The 16,739-nt window shown below is 46.5% G+C and overlaps 1 protein-coding gene across 2 annotated transcripts in view; it reads right to left on the reverse strand.

The window, feature by feature from the left end:
• LOC112256949 (ATP-dependent Clp protease ATP-binding subunit clpX-like, mitochondrial) overlaps nucleotides 1–16,739 on the reverse strand; it is a 28,363-nt gene that overhangs the window by 2,701 nt on the left and 8,923 nt on the right. For both annotated transcript variants that reach the window (XM_042323047.1, XM_042323062.1), the window contains exons 7-13: nucleotides 16,227–16,268; nucleotides 14,075–14,251; nucleotides 12,485–12,649; nucleotides 11,298–11,386; nucleotides 5,511–5,675; nucleotides 4,527–4,826; nucleotides 102–194 (exon numbers count right to left, since the gene is read on the reverse strand). In XM_042323047.1, coding sequence (XP_042178981.1) covers nucleotides 102–194; nucleotides 4,527–4,826; nucleotides 5,511–5,675; nucleotides 11,298–11,386; nucleotides 12,485–12,649; nucleotides 14,075–14,251; nucleotides 16,227–16,268 — 1,031 coding nt within the window. The remainder of the gene's footprint in view (nucleotides 1–101; nucleotides 195–4,526; nucleotides 4,827–5,510; nucleotides 5,676–11,297; nucleotides 11,387–12,484; nucleotides 12,650–14,074; nucleotides 14,252–16,226; nucleotides 16,269–16,739) is intronic.

Here is a 16,739-nt window from a genome sequence, read left to right on the forward strand (position 1 = left end):
TGTGACTGCTGATAAAAGACTCAAATAGGAGTCTTTAAAAGACTCAAACTTATAGGAATTAAGCACATTGTCATCGTGCATCATGTTCTGTACTGACTGACCATGATGGACCTCAGGCCTCGGGCTCCAGTCTTTCTCTCCAGAGCCAGCCTGGCGATGGCCCTCAGAGCATCTGTCGTTACGTTCAGTTCACACTGGAACACAATGACAGAGAGAGGAACACACTGGAGGTTAAAACAGGAACCGAGACACAGGAAGAGTGAATGTGATACGCACATCCAAAGACAAAAAAAAAAAAAGAAGATTATGTTTCATTGTCACATACACCGGATAGGTGCAATGAAATGTGTTGTTTTACAGCGTCAGCCATAGTAGTACGGCACCCCTGGAGCAAAGTAGGGTTAAGTGTCTTTCTCAACGGTGCATCGGCTGATTTTTCACCTTGTCACCTGAACCAGCGATCGTTCAGTTACTGGTCCAATGCTCTAACCACTAGGATACCTGCCACACTAGACTAAACATGATAAAAACACATCCTTGATTATTGACAATATTATCTGTGTGTTTGCTAAGTAGTAGCCAGCAGTACTTGTATGTGAGCTGTAGGTAGCCAGTAGATTCTCAGCAGGGGAGATGTGGTTCCAGTCCAGAGAAAGAAGGCCTTTCCTTCCTCACCTTGTCCATGCTGAACAGGGCCTGCTGCTCCTATTACCTTGTGTTACTAGGGCCTGTACTACTACAGTGTGTTACTAGGGCCTGTACTACTACAGTGTGTTACTAGGGCCTGTACTACTACAGTGTGTTACTAGGGCCTGTACTACTACAGTGTGTTACTAGGGCCTGTACTACTACAGTGTGTTACTAGGGCCTGTACTACTACAGTGTGTTACTCCTACAGTGGTTCTTCCTGTAAAAGTTGCGTCATACTACAGCACACCTTGCGGGCTGCTCCAGAATTCTATGGCATGTTATTTAATTGTCAGCCATTGTTGCCGTTAGTGCTAGTTTGACCACTAGAGGGTATCTTTGAGAAGCATTTGACTTTTTGTAATATTGGCTGTACAAGAGAATTTAAAACCTTTTTTAGTAAGAATATAGTATATGGGATTGATTAAGAAATGTAGCTTAATTAATTAGATTAATATTATGGTGTTTCTGGAAAACAAAACCCTCAGGGTTTCTGTTAGGAAAATATGGCGCTGTACAACATGACTGTTTCCAAACTCCAATTGTAGGCGAACCAATACCCAAATGGAGATTCAGTGAAAATAACAATCTCATTGATTTAATGTGATTGGTACATAATAAATATGATTGGTACATAATAAATTCAGTGACAATAAGATCATTTATCTGATTACGCTCATAAAACCACTGTCTCTATCAAATTATTATAATTTTTTGTTTATTTCTCTGTGCGTTAATTGGTGGGGATAAACAAGTCTACATAGCCTACTGTAGTCCACTACTTTTTTTAATGTCAACATTCGTTCAGAACAATTAGCTTGATAGCAAGAGATCATGTCGCTCTCAAAAAGTATCAAGAAGAAAGGTGGATAATGAAAAACAAAGTTTCAAAGAAGAATGTATGTATGCGTTCATCTCGTCATCTTTTCCCAATGCCAAGCCAGTGCGTCTTATTAGCAATGAAAATATCGCTGTTTGCAAACAATTCCAATCTCAAACTAATTATGAAATCGAAGCATAGAACTTTCAGTGTTCTTCCCGCCCCATATAGAGGCCCGACGCAGAAACATTCAGTGTTCTTCCCGCCCCATATAGAGGCCCGACGCAGAAACATTCAGTGTTCTTCCCGCCCAGATAGAGGCCCGGCGCAGAAACATTCAGTGTTCTTCCCGCCCATATAGAGGCCCGACGCAGAAACATTCAGTGTTCTTCCCGCCCCATATAGAGGCCCGACGCAGAAACATTCAGTGTTCTTCCCGCCCCATATAGAGGCCCGAAGCAGAAACATTCAGTGTTCTTCCCGCCCCATATAGAGGCCCGCCGCAGAAACATTCAGTGTTCTTCCCGCCCCATATAGAGGCCCGACGCAGAAACATTCAGTGTTCTTCCCGCCCATATAGAGGCCCGACGCAGAAACATTCAGTGTTCTTCCCGCCCATATAGAGGCCCGACGCAGAAACATTCAGTGTTCTTCCCGCCCATATAGAGGCCCGACGCAGAAACATTCAGTGTTCTTCCCGCCCATATAGAGGCCCGACGCAGAAACATTCAGTGTTCTTCCCGCCCATATAGAGGCCCGACGCAGAAACATTCAGTGTTCTTCCCGCCCATATAGAGGCCCGACGCAGAAACATTCAGTGTTCTTCCCGCCCATATAGAGGCCCGACGCAGAAACATTCAGTGTTCTTCCCGCCCATATAGAGGCCCGACGCAGAAACATTCAGTGTTCTTCCCGCCCATATAGAGGACCGACGCAGAAACATTCAGTGTTCTTCCCGCCCATATAGAGGCCCGACGCAGAAACATTCAGTGTTCTTCCCGCCCCATATAGAGGCCCTCAGCAGAAACATTCAGTGTTCTTCCCGCCCCATATAGAGGCCCGACGCAGAAACATTCAGTGTTCTTCCCGCCCCATATAGAGGCCCGACGCAGAAACATTCAGTGTTCTTTCCGCCCATATAGAGGACCGACGCAGAAACATTCAGTGTTCTTCCCGCCCATATAGAGGCCCGACGCAGAAACATTCAGTGTTCTTCCCGCCCCATATAGAGGCCCGACGCAGAAACATTCAGTGGCCTTCCCGCCCATATAGAGGCCCGACGCAGAAACATTCAGTGTTCTTCCCGCCCCATAGAGGCCCGACGCAGAAACATTCAGTGTTCTTCCCGCCCCATATAGAGGCCCGACGCAGCAACTTTGAATTGGTAATTGAGAGCTGCACACACCACTTTTTTTGCGGACATATTCCGTAACTTAAACGGGTTAAATCTGCAGTTTACAAGGCAGTTTACTTTTTTCCCTTCCAAAAGAACACAGACACACACAAATACTGACGCTCCAGATACTCCACTAGTCTAAAGAAGGCCAGTTTTAATGCTTCTTTAAAATCAGTTTTTAGCTGTGCTAACATAATTGCAAAAAAAAGGGTTTTCTAATGATCAATTAGCCTTTTAAAAATGATAAACTTGGATTAGCTAACACAACGTGCCATTGGAACACAGGAGTGATGGTTGCTGATAATGGGCCTCTGTACGCCTATGTAGATATTCCATTTTAAAAAATCTACCGTTACCAGCTACAATAGTCATTTACAACATTAACAATGTCTACACTGTATTTCTGATCTATTTGATGTTATTTTATTGGACAAAGAAATGTGCTTTTCTTTCTAAAAACAAGGACATTTCTAAGTGACCCCAAACTTTGGAACGGTAGTGTAGTTGTTCCCCTTGCTGTACAAGGGCTGCGGCTTTTGTGGAGCGATGGGTAACGATGCTTCGAGGGTGACTGTTGTTGATGTGTGCAGAGTGTCCCTGGTTCGAGCCCAGGTAGGGGCGAGGAGAGGGACGGAAGCAAAGCTTTTACACAAGCCCAAACTATAAAAAAAACAGCCCCAAACCTCCACCAAACTTTATATTTTGCACTATGCATCCGGGCAGGTAGCGTTCTCTTGGCATCCGCCAAACCCAGATTCGGCCGTCGGACTGCCAGATGGTGAAGCGTGATTCATCACTCCAGAGAACAGATTTCCACTGCTCCAGAGTCCAATAGCGGTGAGCTTTACACCACTTTCACTGACACTTGGCATTGCGCATGGTGATCTTAGGCTTCTGTGTGGAAGCTCCCGACAAACAGTTATTGTGCTGACGTTGCTTCCAGAGACAGTTTGGAACTCGGTAGTGAGTGTTGCAACCGAGGACAGATGATTTCGTCACGCTACGTGCTTCAGCACTCGGCGGTCCCTTTCTGTGAGCTCGTGTGGCCTACCACTTCGCGGCTGAGCCGTTGTTGCTCCTAGACGTTTCCACTTCACAATGACAGCACTTACAGCTGACCAGGGCAGCTCTAGCAGGGCAGAAATTTGACAAACTGACTTGTTGGTGACGGTGGCACGTTGAAAGTCACTGAGCTCTTCAGTAGGGCCATTTTACTGCGAGTGTTTACGGACATTGCATGGCTGTATGTGCTCGAGACCTGAAATAGCCGAATCCACTCATTTGAAAGGGTGTCCAGATACATTTGTGTATATATTTTTTGACGGTTATGACAGTTATTTTAGTTTCATGACAGTCTTCATCCCTAATCATGGGTTACACAGTTATATGTTAATTGTGCCAGCCCTAAGTACTACTAATTACCTTGTCCATACTGAACTGGGCCTGGTATTGGGGTATGACAGTGTTGGGTGGTTCTACTACTAATTACCTTGTCCATACTGAACTGGGCCTGGTATTGGGGTATGACAGTGTTGCGTGGTTCTACTAATAATTACCTTGTCCATACTGAACTGGGCCTGGTACTGTGGTATGACAGTGTTGGGTGGTTCTACTAATAATTACCTTGTCCATGCTGAACAGGGCCTGGTACTGTGGTATGACGGCGTTGCGAGGTTCTGTCAGGATACGGACCAGCGTCTCTTCATCCAGACTGTGTAGAGGCACCACCACAGGCAGACGCCCGACAAACTCCGGGATCATCCCAAACTCAATGAGGTCCCGGGCCTCCACGAGCTTCAGCAGCCGGTCCTTCTCCTCCATCTCTGCCACCATGTCGGTCTGTTCACTACTGTTAGCCAGGTCAGCTGCTGCCGCCGCACGACGACCCTTACCCATGTTGGAGGGCGTGCCAAAGCCCAGGTACTATAAAGGACAAGAAGATTAGTGGGTGTGCTGAAGTCCAGCTACTAGACAAAAACGACAGAAAGTGATAACACTAAAACACTGAAGACATTAGACATCTGGGGAAGATCGCCAGGTCTAGACATTCATGTTACATTCCTGAAAATAATACATTAAAAAGGGACAAATAACTAAACTGCTCAGATAAGAGACACTCTTTATTGACCAAGTAGTTTAGAGAGGAAATAATCAAAGGACTACAGCCTTTTACAGGCCTGGGTGGATACACAGAGGACTACAGCCTGTTTACCGGTCTGGGTGGATACACAGAGGACTACAGCCTTTTACAGGTCTGGGTGGATACACAGAGGACTACAGCCTGTTTACCGGTCTGGGTGGATACACAGAGGACTACAGCCTTTTACAAGTCTGGGTGGATACACAGAGGACTACAGCCCCTTTACAGGTCTGGGTGGATACACAGAGGACTACAGCCCTTTTACAGGTCTGGGTGATACACAGAGGACTACAGCCTTTTACAGGTCTGGGTGGATACACAGAGGACTACAGCCTTTTACAGGTCTGGGTGGATACACAGAGGACTACAGCCTTTTACAGGTCTGGGTGGATACACAGAGGACTACAACCTTTTACAGGTCTGGGTGGATACACAGAGGGAAAATAATAATTAGATTTCTTACTCACCTTTTCATTCTTCCGTCTGCTGACAATTCTGTCGAGTCCATTGAAGGCCCCTGACGCTACGAACAGGATGTTAGTGGTGTCCACCTGCACCGTCTCTCCCCTCAACTTCCTGGAGTTCTTCTCTGGAACGTTCACTATCGTGCCCTCCAGGAGTTTGAGCAGACCCTACAAACAAAACGCTTGTCAAACACTTAACGCCTCCCATACCATACACAATGCATTCAGAAAGCATTTCACACCTCGTCTTTATGTTATGTTACCAAAGTGAGGAGATTCAAATGGATTTGTAATTTTTTTGTTGTTGTCAACCATCAACAAAATTATATATATATTTTTTTAAATGAATGGAAAATAAAAAAAACTCATATCTTGATTAGATAAGTATTCAATACATGTTAGAATCACCTTTGGCAGCGATTACAGCTGAGACAGAGGGAGTTAGGGAGAGACACAGAAAAACTTTCCTAATGGATACAAATAAAGTATCATTATCAGAGGTATGGGGCGGCAGGGTAGCCTAGTGGTTAGAGCGTTGGACTAGTAACCGGAAGGTTGCAAGTTCAAATCCTCGAGCTGACAAGGTACAAATCTGTTGTTCTGTTCCCCAGTAGGCCTTCATTGAAAATAAGAATTTGTTCTTAACTGACTTGCCTAGTTAAATAAAAGGTAAAATAAGAAATAGATAAAGAAAAGTATGTAGAGGATGGCAGTGTTTTAACATTAACTAGTATCCTTGTTTATTTTACCTTTATTTAACTAGGCAAGTCAGTTAAGAACAAATTCTTATTTTCAATGACGGCCTACTGGGGAACAGTGGGTTAACTGCCTGTTCAGGGGCAGAATGACAGATTTGTGCCTTGTCAGCTCAGGCGATACGATCTTGCAACCTTTCGGTTCCAAGTCCAACCCTCTAACCACTAGGCTACCTGGCGCCCCTACCCTCTAACCGCTAGGCTACCTGCCGCCCCTACCCTCTAACCGCTAGGCTACCTGCCGCCCCTACCCTCTAACCGCTAGGCTACCTGCCGCCCCTACCCTCTAACCGCTAGTCTACCTGCCGCCCCTACCCTCTAACCGCTAGGCTACCTGCCGCCCCTACCCTCTAACCGCTAGGCTACCTGCCGCCCCTACCCTCTAACCGCCCTACCCCCCTCCCTAACCGCTAGGCTACCTGCCGCCCTACCCTCTAACCGCTAGGCTACCTGCCGCCCCTACCCTCTAACCGCTAGGCTACCTGCCGCCCCTACCCTCTAACCGCTAGGCTACCTGCCGCCCCTACCCTAACCGGCTACCTGGCTACCCTGCTAGGCTACCTGCCGCCCCTACCCTCTAACCGCTAGGCTACCTGCCGCCCCTACCCTCTAACCGCTAGGCTACCTGCTACCCTCTAACCGCTAGGCTACCTGCCGCCCTACCCTCTAACCGCTAGGCTACCTGCCGCCCCTACCCTCTAACCGCTAGGCTACCTGTCGCCCCTACCCTCTAACCGCTAGGCTACCTGACGCCCCTACCCTCTAACCGCTAGGCTACCTGACGCCCCTACCCTCTAACCGCTAGGCTACCTGCCGCCCCTACCCTCTAACCGCTAGGCTACCTGCCGCCCCTACCCTCTAACCGCTAGGCTACCTGCCGCCCCTACCCTCTAACCGCTAGGCTACCTGCCGCCCCTACCCTCTAACCGCTAGGCTACCTGCCGCCCCTACCCTCTAACCGCTAGGCTACCTGCCGCCCCTACCCTCTAACCGCTAGGCTACCTGCCGCCCCTACCCTCTAACCGCTAGGCTACCTGCCGCCCCTACCCTCTAACCGCTAGGCTACCTGCCGCCCCTACCCTCTAACCGCTAGGCTACCTGCCGCCCCTACCCTCTAGGCTACCTGCCCCTCTAGCCCTACCCTCTAACCGCTAGGCTACCCTCTAACCGCTGCTACCCCCCTACCCTCTAACCGCTAGGCTACCTGCCGCCCCTACCCTCTAACCGCTAGGCTACCTGCCGCCCCTACCCTCTAACCGCTAGGCTACCTGCCGCCCTACCCTCTAACCGCTAGGCTACCTGCCGCCCCTACCCTCTAACCGCTAGGCTACCTGCCGCCCCTACCCTCTAACCGCTAGGCTACCTGCCGCCCTACCCTCTAACCGCTAGGCTACCTGCCGCCCCTACCCTCTAACCGCTAGGCTACCTGCCGCCCCTACCCTCTAACCGCTAGGCTACCTGCCGCCCCTACCCTCTAACCGCTAGGCTACCTGCCGCCCCTACCCTCTAACCGCTAGGCTACCTGCCGCCCCTACCCTCTAACCGCTAGGCTACCTGCCGCCCCTACCTGGCTACCTGCCCCCCTACCCTCTAACCGCTAGGCTACCTGCCGCCCTACCCTCTAACCGCTAGGCTACCTGCCGCCCCTACCCTCTAACCGCTAGGCTACCTGCCGCCCCTACCCTCTAACCGCTAGGCTACCTGCCGCCCCTACCCTCTAACCGCTAGGCTACCTGCCGCCCCTACCCTCTAACCGCTAGGCTACCTGCCGCCCCTACCCTCTAACCGCTAGGCTACCTGCCGCCCGCTACCCTCCGCCCGCCCTCTAACCGGGGCTACCTGCCGCCCCTACCCTCTAACCGCTAGGCTACCTGCCGCCCCTACCCTCTAACCGCTAGCTACCTGCCCCCCTACCCTCTAACCGCTAGGCTACCTGCCGCCCTACCCTCTAACCGCTAGGCTACCTGCCGCCCCTACCCTCTAACCGCTAGGCTACCTGCCGCCCTACCCTCTAACCGCTAGGCTACCTGCCGCCCTACCCTCTAACCGCTAGGCTACCTGCCGCCCCTACCCTCTAACCGCTAGGCTACCTGCCGCCCCTACCCTCTAACCGCTAGGCTACCTGCCGCCCCTACCCTCTAACCGCTAGGCTACCTGTCGCCCCTACCCTCTAACCGCTAGGCTACCTGTCGCCCCTACCCTCTAACCGCTAGGCTACCTGTCGCCCCTACCCTCTAACCGCTAGGCTACCTGTCGCCCCTACCCTCTAACCGCTAGGCTACCTGTCGCCCCTACCCTCTAACCACTAGGCTACCTGACGCCCCTACCCTCTAACCACTAGGCTACCTGCCCCTACCCTCTAACCACTAGGCTACCTGCCGCCCCTACCCTCTAACCACTAGGCTACCTGCCGCCCCTACCCTCTAACCACTAGGCTACCTGTCGCCCCTACCCTCTAACCGCTAGGCTACCTGTCGCCCCTACCCTCTAACCACTAGGCTACCTGCCGCCCCTACCCTCTAACCACTAGGCTACCTGTCGCCCCTACCCTCTAACCACTAGGCTACCTGTCGCCCCTACCCTCTAACCACTAGGCTACCTGCCGCCCCAAAATCATTTGAGGTATGTATCAGACGGCAGGTGTTTGAACATTAAATAAACTTTCATACAGGGATGCAAAATGGTGAGGGCCTAAAAACGTTTTTGTAGCATCAAAACACGCAAAAAAAAATCACTGCTAGGGGGAAATGTGAGCTTTAACTAATTAAACAACACAGAATATGATCTACATGATCAGACTGTGTGTAAAATAAAAAGTGGCTCATGAGAACCTAACTCACAGCTAAATTTTTTTTAAAGAAAGCAATCCAATGTTATTTGTTGCCAAGACTTTACTGCAAACAACACTCAAATCAAACAATACACTCATATTGCAGTTAGCCAAACAATACACTCATATTGCAGTTAGCCAAACAATACACTCATATTGCAGGTAGCCATGACAGCCTTTACAATAGAATGCTTGTGGCCACACACATCTAAATATTGCACTGGAGGGGGGACGACTAATCTTAAAGTAGAAATAGAATAAAACAAACAGGCATTCTATTTTTAACTCAAAATATTTGGCCACTATAGTAGACATCAATCAAGTGCACAAGGCTACATGTGTGCAAAAATAACATTCACCGAGTTAAAAATACACGTGTTACTGTCAAGTTCAACACAACAAAAGCAATATCATAGGGCTACACACTGCACATTACTACACTGTACACTTTCTGCCTGTGGACATCTGTTCTACAATGTGCCAGCAGAGCATGATACCCTTTGTGGCATAATTGATCTCTTTCAGGCAGAGAGTAACACCTGACATACCCATTTATATCCACTATATTGAAGAAGTGAGAAAGAGGGAAAGGGTGTGGTGTTCTTTTCACCTCTATAGTGGCAACCAGCTTAAGCCAGACCCAGCTCCAGCTACACTTCATCCCTGAATACACCTTGTTTAACAAGCAACGCCTCATTTTCACCTAATTTTCTCATTCTGAAAATTAACCACATACTGTAGAGGGAAAACATTGGTTCACAGATAGTAGTTAGTTCGTTAGCTAGTTATCTATTCAACACTGCACACAGATTGCCAGGGTCCAGTAAGCAACTAACGCGTTATAACTTGTATACGACTCCTTGCCCTTCCCAGTTAATACTATAGTGAATTGGTTAGGTTATTAATGTTAGCTTATCTGGTGTTGTAACGATAGCTAGCTAACGTTAGCTGTGACTTTATTAGCCAGTTCATTTTCACACTATAAACTAAATTATTTGATCAGCTAAGTTATTTGATCAGATGTTGCTCAACATTTCTCTGGCTAGCTAATGGAGAATTCGATCCAGCTAGCAAGATAACGTTACTTAAAAATGCTAACAATACTTGTTCCACCACACTTTCTCCCTCACCTCAAACTTTCCAAATTGCAGTTTTTTTTTCTTCGGTTCCAGCTCATGAAGTACGCTTCCTCACCTTCATCTCCGTGGTCAGGCTTCTCACCTACCTCTTCGTTACCGTCCAGGGTGCACGCTGATGCTGTAACTGTCAAACTGCCTTTCTACTCTCTGCTGTCTTCCCAGGGTGCACGCTGATGCTGTAACTGTCAAACTGCCTTTCTACTCTCTGCTGTCTTCCCAGGGTGCACGCTGATGCTGTAACTGTCAAACTGCCTTTCTACTCTCTGCTGTCTTCCCAGGGTGCACGCTGATGCTGTAACTGTCAAACTGCCTTTCTACTCTCTGCTGTCTTCCCAGGGTGCACGCTGATGCTGTAACTGTCAAACTGCCTTTCTACTCTCTGCTGTCTTCCCAGGGTGCACGCTGATGCTGTAACTGTCAAACTGCCTTTCTACTCTCTGCTGTCTTCCCAGGGTGCACGCTGATGCTGTAACTGTCAAACTGCCTTTCTACTCTCTGCTGTCTTCCCAGGGTGCACGCTGATGCTGTAACTGTCAAACTGCCTTTCTACTCTCTGCTGTCTTCCCAGGGTGCACGCTGATGCTGTAACTGTCAAACTGCCTTTCTACTCTCTGCTGTCTTCCCAGGGTGCACGCTGATGCTGTAACTACCAAATTGGTTGTCTCTTCTCTCTTCAGCAGCGTGCTGCATTCTGTTGTTATGTGGACAATTGGCTGAGACTTGGATACAGACAGTATAGCGGTAAACGCGCATCACTTGTTCGCTTACAACCAGTAGTGATCCAAAGCACCCCCGCCCAATTTATTTACCCCCCCCCATCGGCCATCGGATCTACACGAATCAGGTAGGTCACCTATTTTGGATTAAAAATGGCAAATTTCTCCTAAAGGTGACTAGTTTGCATCCCTGATCATTATTAGAGGTACGTAGATGACAGGGCGAGTGTTTGAACATGAACTAAAGTATCATTATTAGAGGTATGTAGTGTTAAAGAGAGAGTTGAATACCTCCCTCTACACACTAGAGGCATCTACTGGACTTGTGGACAGTGTAGAACAGTACTGACCTGTTGTACACCTTCTCCCCCTACGTCTCTGAGCTGGTGGATCCCAGGAACACTGCCGATCTTGTCCACCTCATCGAGAAACACTATGCCTATTGTACAGGGAAACCACAGAAAAAATGACAACTTTATCGTCTAATGGGAATCAGAAATGGGTCTTTTTTTCTGTCCTAGGTTATTCCCAACCCCTCTCTATACATCACACACAGAGAGAGTACAATAGGCAGGAAACAACACAGGGTCAGCTGTGGAACAACACGCTGGAGCAGGTTAGCTCAGTAAAAAAAGTAGTTGTGATGTTCAGTCAAAAGAGCTCTTTGCATACTGTTCCAAAAAAGCCAAATGAGCGGTTAGAGAGAGATGAGCCAGCAACCGGACGGTTGCCAGTCCGAATCCCGGGTCTGACAGGCAAAAATCTGTCGGGAAGTGAGCTGGCAACCGAAGGGTTGCTGGGTATCAACTCATAGATGCCATTGCCTGCCATTGAGCCCATTGAGCAAGGCACCCACCACAACAACTGCTCCAAACCAGAAACTCTCCAACCTGGATGTCTTTCAGAGGGGTAAGGACAAAACCATATATTGTTCAAAGGGGCTTATTAGGAAGTTGCATAATAAAATTGCAGAACACAGTCCAAATGTAGTTCCTTTTTCATAATACTAGTGCTTGTAAAACAGGTCTATTAAAGAGATTCTCCAGTTCTTTCGAATAGTTTTTAGCCAGTAGTTCTGAAAATAGTGCTCACAAGCTAAAAGTGGTCCCCCAAAATGGTGTACTACGTCACATCATGTGCAGAAAAATGCCTCTCTCTCTCTCTCTCTCTCTCTCTCTCTCTCTCTCCCCTCTCCTCCCCCCCCACCGTGCAACATCATTGGATAACACAGGCCTCTTGCTCACTCAAATGCGAAGGGCTGAAGCTCATTGGCTAGAACTTGAATTGTTAGGGGGCTGGCCCATGCGGGGGGGAAATGTAGGGAAAATGGCACGGCACATCTTCAAGAATGCAGTCACTTTAACTGATTTGGTGGCTAATTGAGGTAAAACAGTAATTTTCATAATAGATTATCCATGAACTGCACATTGCACATCCAGCCCCAAAAGCCAAATATTTTCTTAGTCACCATAGTACCGGAGCATGTCTTTAAACAGTCGTAAAAGAACCCAGAAAACAGAGTTTATGATTCACCCACCTTGCTGTGCTTTATCCACAGAGTAGTTTGCATCCTGCAGCAGCTTGGCGATAACAGACTCGATGTCCTCCCCCACGTAGCCAGCCTGGGTCAGGGTGGTACAATCACAGATGGCAAAGGGTACATCTAGACACTTGGCCAGGGTCTGGGCCAACAATGTCTTGCCTGGGAAAGTACAGTAAAGAATGTGTAAGGACAGTAAGGATGTATTTCACTGCAGTTTATTTGTTTGTTTGTAAATCTCAGGTCTGACACAATGCATGTATTCTGCTTCTTATTTTCCTTAATCCATGTCAATAAAGGTTTTAAAATTCTAACATGTTATGAATAATAACACAGAATAGATAAAGTAGATAGATAGATAGCTATGGGAGAGATTGTTTTTAAATCATAATCGAGTTCTACTGAAATAATATCAGTGTAGATGAGGGAAGGACAGGTTTAAATAAAACCACGACAGCCAGAGTGCATGAATCAAATGATTTGCATTTGAATGGAGTGGAAATGTCTGCCTTGTATCTGTAAGGTAAGTCACTTTAATGTTTCAAGCAGATTACACATATCTTCTCGCAAACGTCCTGCCTGGTTGGCCCTGTCCAGGGGTATCTTTGGACGTGGCCACTATGTCCCCCGACTCCCCCGGTCTCAGCCTCCAGTATCTATGCTGCAATAGCCTATGTGCCGGGGGGCTAGGGTCAGTCCGATACAGCTGGTGAAATTCTCCTGTCTTATCTGGTGTCCTGTGTGAATTTAAGTATGCTCCCTCTAATTCTCTCTCTCCCTAGGACCATGTCTCAGGACTACCTGGCCTGACCATGGCTGTCCCCAGTCCACCTGGTCACACTGCTGATCCAGTTTCAACTGTCCTGTCTTTGTCTGTGACAGACCACCCCCAACCAAATCTCGCTTAAGGCCCTAAAAAAAACTGAACACTACCCAAATAAAATCAAATGTTATTGGTAACATACACATGGTTAGCAGATGTTAATGGTCACATGGTTAGCAGATGTTAATGGTCACATGGTTAGCAGATGTTAATGCGAGTGTAGCGAAATGCTTGTGCTTCTAGTTCCGACCGTGCAGTAATATCTAACAAGTAATCTAACAATTTCACAACTACCTAATACACACAAATCTAAAAGGGGGGAATGAGAATATGTACATATAAATATATGGATGAGCGATAGCCGAACAGCATAGACAAGATGCAGTAGATGGTATAGAGTACAGTATATAGAAATGTACCCTGTTTATAACTAAAATAAATGGTACCAAAAATGAATTAGAAGTGCCTTGGCTTTTTGTCCCAGGATATTGAAGGTACGAGCCACAACGCATTTAGGTTGTCTCACACTGATGCCAGAACTGGTTTGATGACGTCACGAGTGATGCCAGAACTGGTTTGATGACGTCACGAGTGATGCCAGAACTGGTTTGATGACGTCACGAGTGATGTCAGAACTGCTTTGATGACGTCACGAGTGATGTCAGAACTGCTTTGATGACGTCACGAGTGATGCCAGAACCGGTTTGATGACGTCACGAGTGATGCCAGAACCGGTTTGATGACGTCACGAGTAGTCTACTAACCTGATCCGGTGGGGCCTAGCAGCACGATGTTGCTCTTCTCCAGTTTGATGTCGGTGTGTGTGGAGTCTAACACGTCTCCGCCCCTCCTCTCCTGAGGAGCCTGCTGAGTGGCCTGTTGCTGCATGGAGGCTCCCAGGGCGTTGCCATGGGGACTGATCCCTGCTATTTGAAGGAGTTCTATAATGACAAATGTAAACAAAAAAACAGTCGTATTGTATATTTGGGTTCAGATTTGGCAGCGGGACAGTGGTGAATTCTAACCTGGTCCCAGATCGGTTTGTCAACTCCACTGCCATCCTTGTCAAGCTTCTTCGACATGACGGATTCCATAAAGGAGTTGGCGAGAGGGCAGGAAAAAAAGACTGGCACCCAGGCTAGGGGAATCCATTTTGGGTCAATGTTTCCCATCCCTCATAGCAATGACCAGGCAATAAAACGTAACTTTTCCCGAACAGGCTATGCAATGTTGGCCTACTCTCTGTGATCTGGCAACTTGAGTTGTATTAAAAGTATGTAATGTATTAATGAATTGTGTTATATATTTATAACAAGTTTGTGTCTTGTTTTTTGTGTGTTTTTTTTCCCTAGGCATGATATTGCATAATCTAGGCTCTCTAGTTATAATGTGAAGTATCAGTATCTGTGGTGCTGCCTGCTGCCATTGCAGCAATAGGTCCAAGTTCAATCTAAAAATACATGCACCCTGCACTGCTAAACTGAACTGGGAACCAGTGTGGAGTTACCGAAATGAAGAAAAGCAGACCTTGGGTTCAAATAGTATTCAAAATCATTTCAAATACTTTATATGTGCTTGATTGAGCTTGCCTGGTGCAATGGAACCAATAGAATAGTCGTAAAAACTGCCAACCCCTCCCATCTGGCACTATAGGTAGGCTAAAGCAAACGCTCAAAGTATTTGAAAGATTTCAAAATAATATTTGAACCCTGGTGTGAATGAGGAGAGCAGGTCCGAAGGCTGGGATAGATAGCAAGACTAGCCACCGTGCTTCTACACCTGCATTGCTTGCTGTTTGGGGTTTTAGGCTGGGTTTCTGTACAGCACTTTGAGATATCAGCTGATGTACGAAGGGCCATATAAATAAATTTGATTTGACTACAAATGTATTTTCTGGGTCATTGGGACACCTTATCTGTCCAGCATGGCGACTAGCTACACCGAGTTCACAACGTGCACACAGATTATTTATTACTGGGGCTGGGAATTGCCAGGGACCTCACAACACTATATTATCACCATACTGAGGGACCTCACCATACTATCACCATACCATATTATCACCATACCATATTATCACCATACCATATTATCACCACACCATATTATCACCATACTGAGGGACCTCACCATACTATCACCATACCATATTATCACCACACCATATTATCACCATACTGAGGGACCTCACCATACTATCACCATACCATATTATCACCATACTGAGGGACCTCACCATACTATCACCATACCATATTATCACCATACTGAGGGACCTCACCATACTATCACCATACCATATTATCACCTCACCATACTATCACCATACCATATTATCACCACACCATATTATCACCACACCATTCTCACGATTCTATATGTATTTCGATTCAACACTGTGATTTTACTGTGATTCGATGTTCCAAACATATTGGTCATCATATTATGTCTGCTGCAGAGAGACAAGAGAGAGTCATGAGAAGACCGAGTTTTGATCAGTCATGGAAATAAAAGTGCGGAAATCTAATTGGCTCCCTATTTCAAAAGATGGAGAACAAATTATGAAGTGTTGGTGCAGGTACAGCCAACTACTGCAAAAATAATATTGCGATTTTGTAAAAAAAAAAAAAAAACTATAAGATGTAGTATATCATCAAAATAATATCCGGATATGTAACTATCGATTTTTTTCCACCACCACTATTTATTAAACTTAAAATCATAAATGGAAAATTATTTATAAAATAATTAATCTAATACACCCGCAAAACGACAAGTCATTGACAACAAGATACTATGAGTTTTGTCTGTAAACTTTGGCATTTGAGCAATTCTTGAAAATCAAAAAAGTGACATGTTTAAAATAGCCAATGATACGGAGAAAGCTATGCAAGGAGGACCAATCAAATCACTTACTTGTGAATCTGTACTCATCCTCCCGTCTTCTCGTCTCTAGTTCTATAGAGAGGATGACATCATCATTATTATTATCACTGCAGCCTTGTAAGAGAGTATCAGATTCCACTGTTGATTCTTGTCATTATCATCTTGTTGAAATCCATTATCATCATCGTCCATTTAAGATGTTGATCGTGGGGGTAAAAGTAAATCATTGAGCAAATGCCAAATGATACAGACGAGAGCACCTTGGAGGTGACTGACATCTGAACAGGATTTTCAGAATATTCTAGTAAACAGTGGTTAGTTCTTTGTTCATAATAATGAAAGTATAACACTGTTGCCTAATGAAATTCTACTATTCTGAAGTAAGCAAACTTAAAAAAATAAAAAATAAATAAAAAGTGTTCAACCAACCAAATGACTAACTGTACAGACCTCGGGGTGAACGAGGCCTGTTTCTAACTAACAGTAGACTGTACTACTGACCTCGGGTGAACGAGGCCTGTTTCTAACTAACAGTAGACTGTA

The sequence above is a fragment of the Oncorhynchus tshawytscha genome, linkage group LG01, assembly GCF_018296145.1.
Source record: "Oncorhynchus tshawytscha isolate Ot180627B linkage group LG01, Otsh_v2.0, whole genome shotgun sequence".
Taxonomy (NCBI): Eukaryota; Metazoa; Chordata; class Actinopteri; order Salmoniformes; family Salmonidae; genus Oncorhynchus; species Oncorhynchus tshawytscha.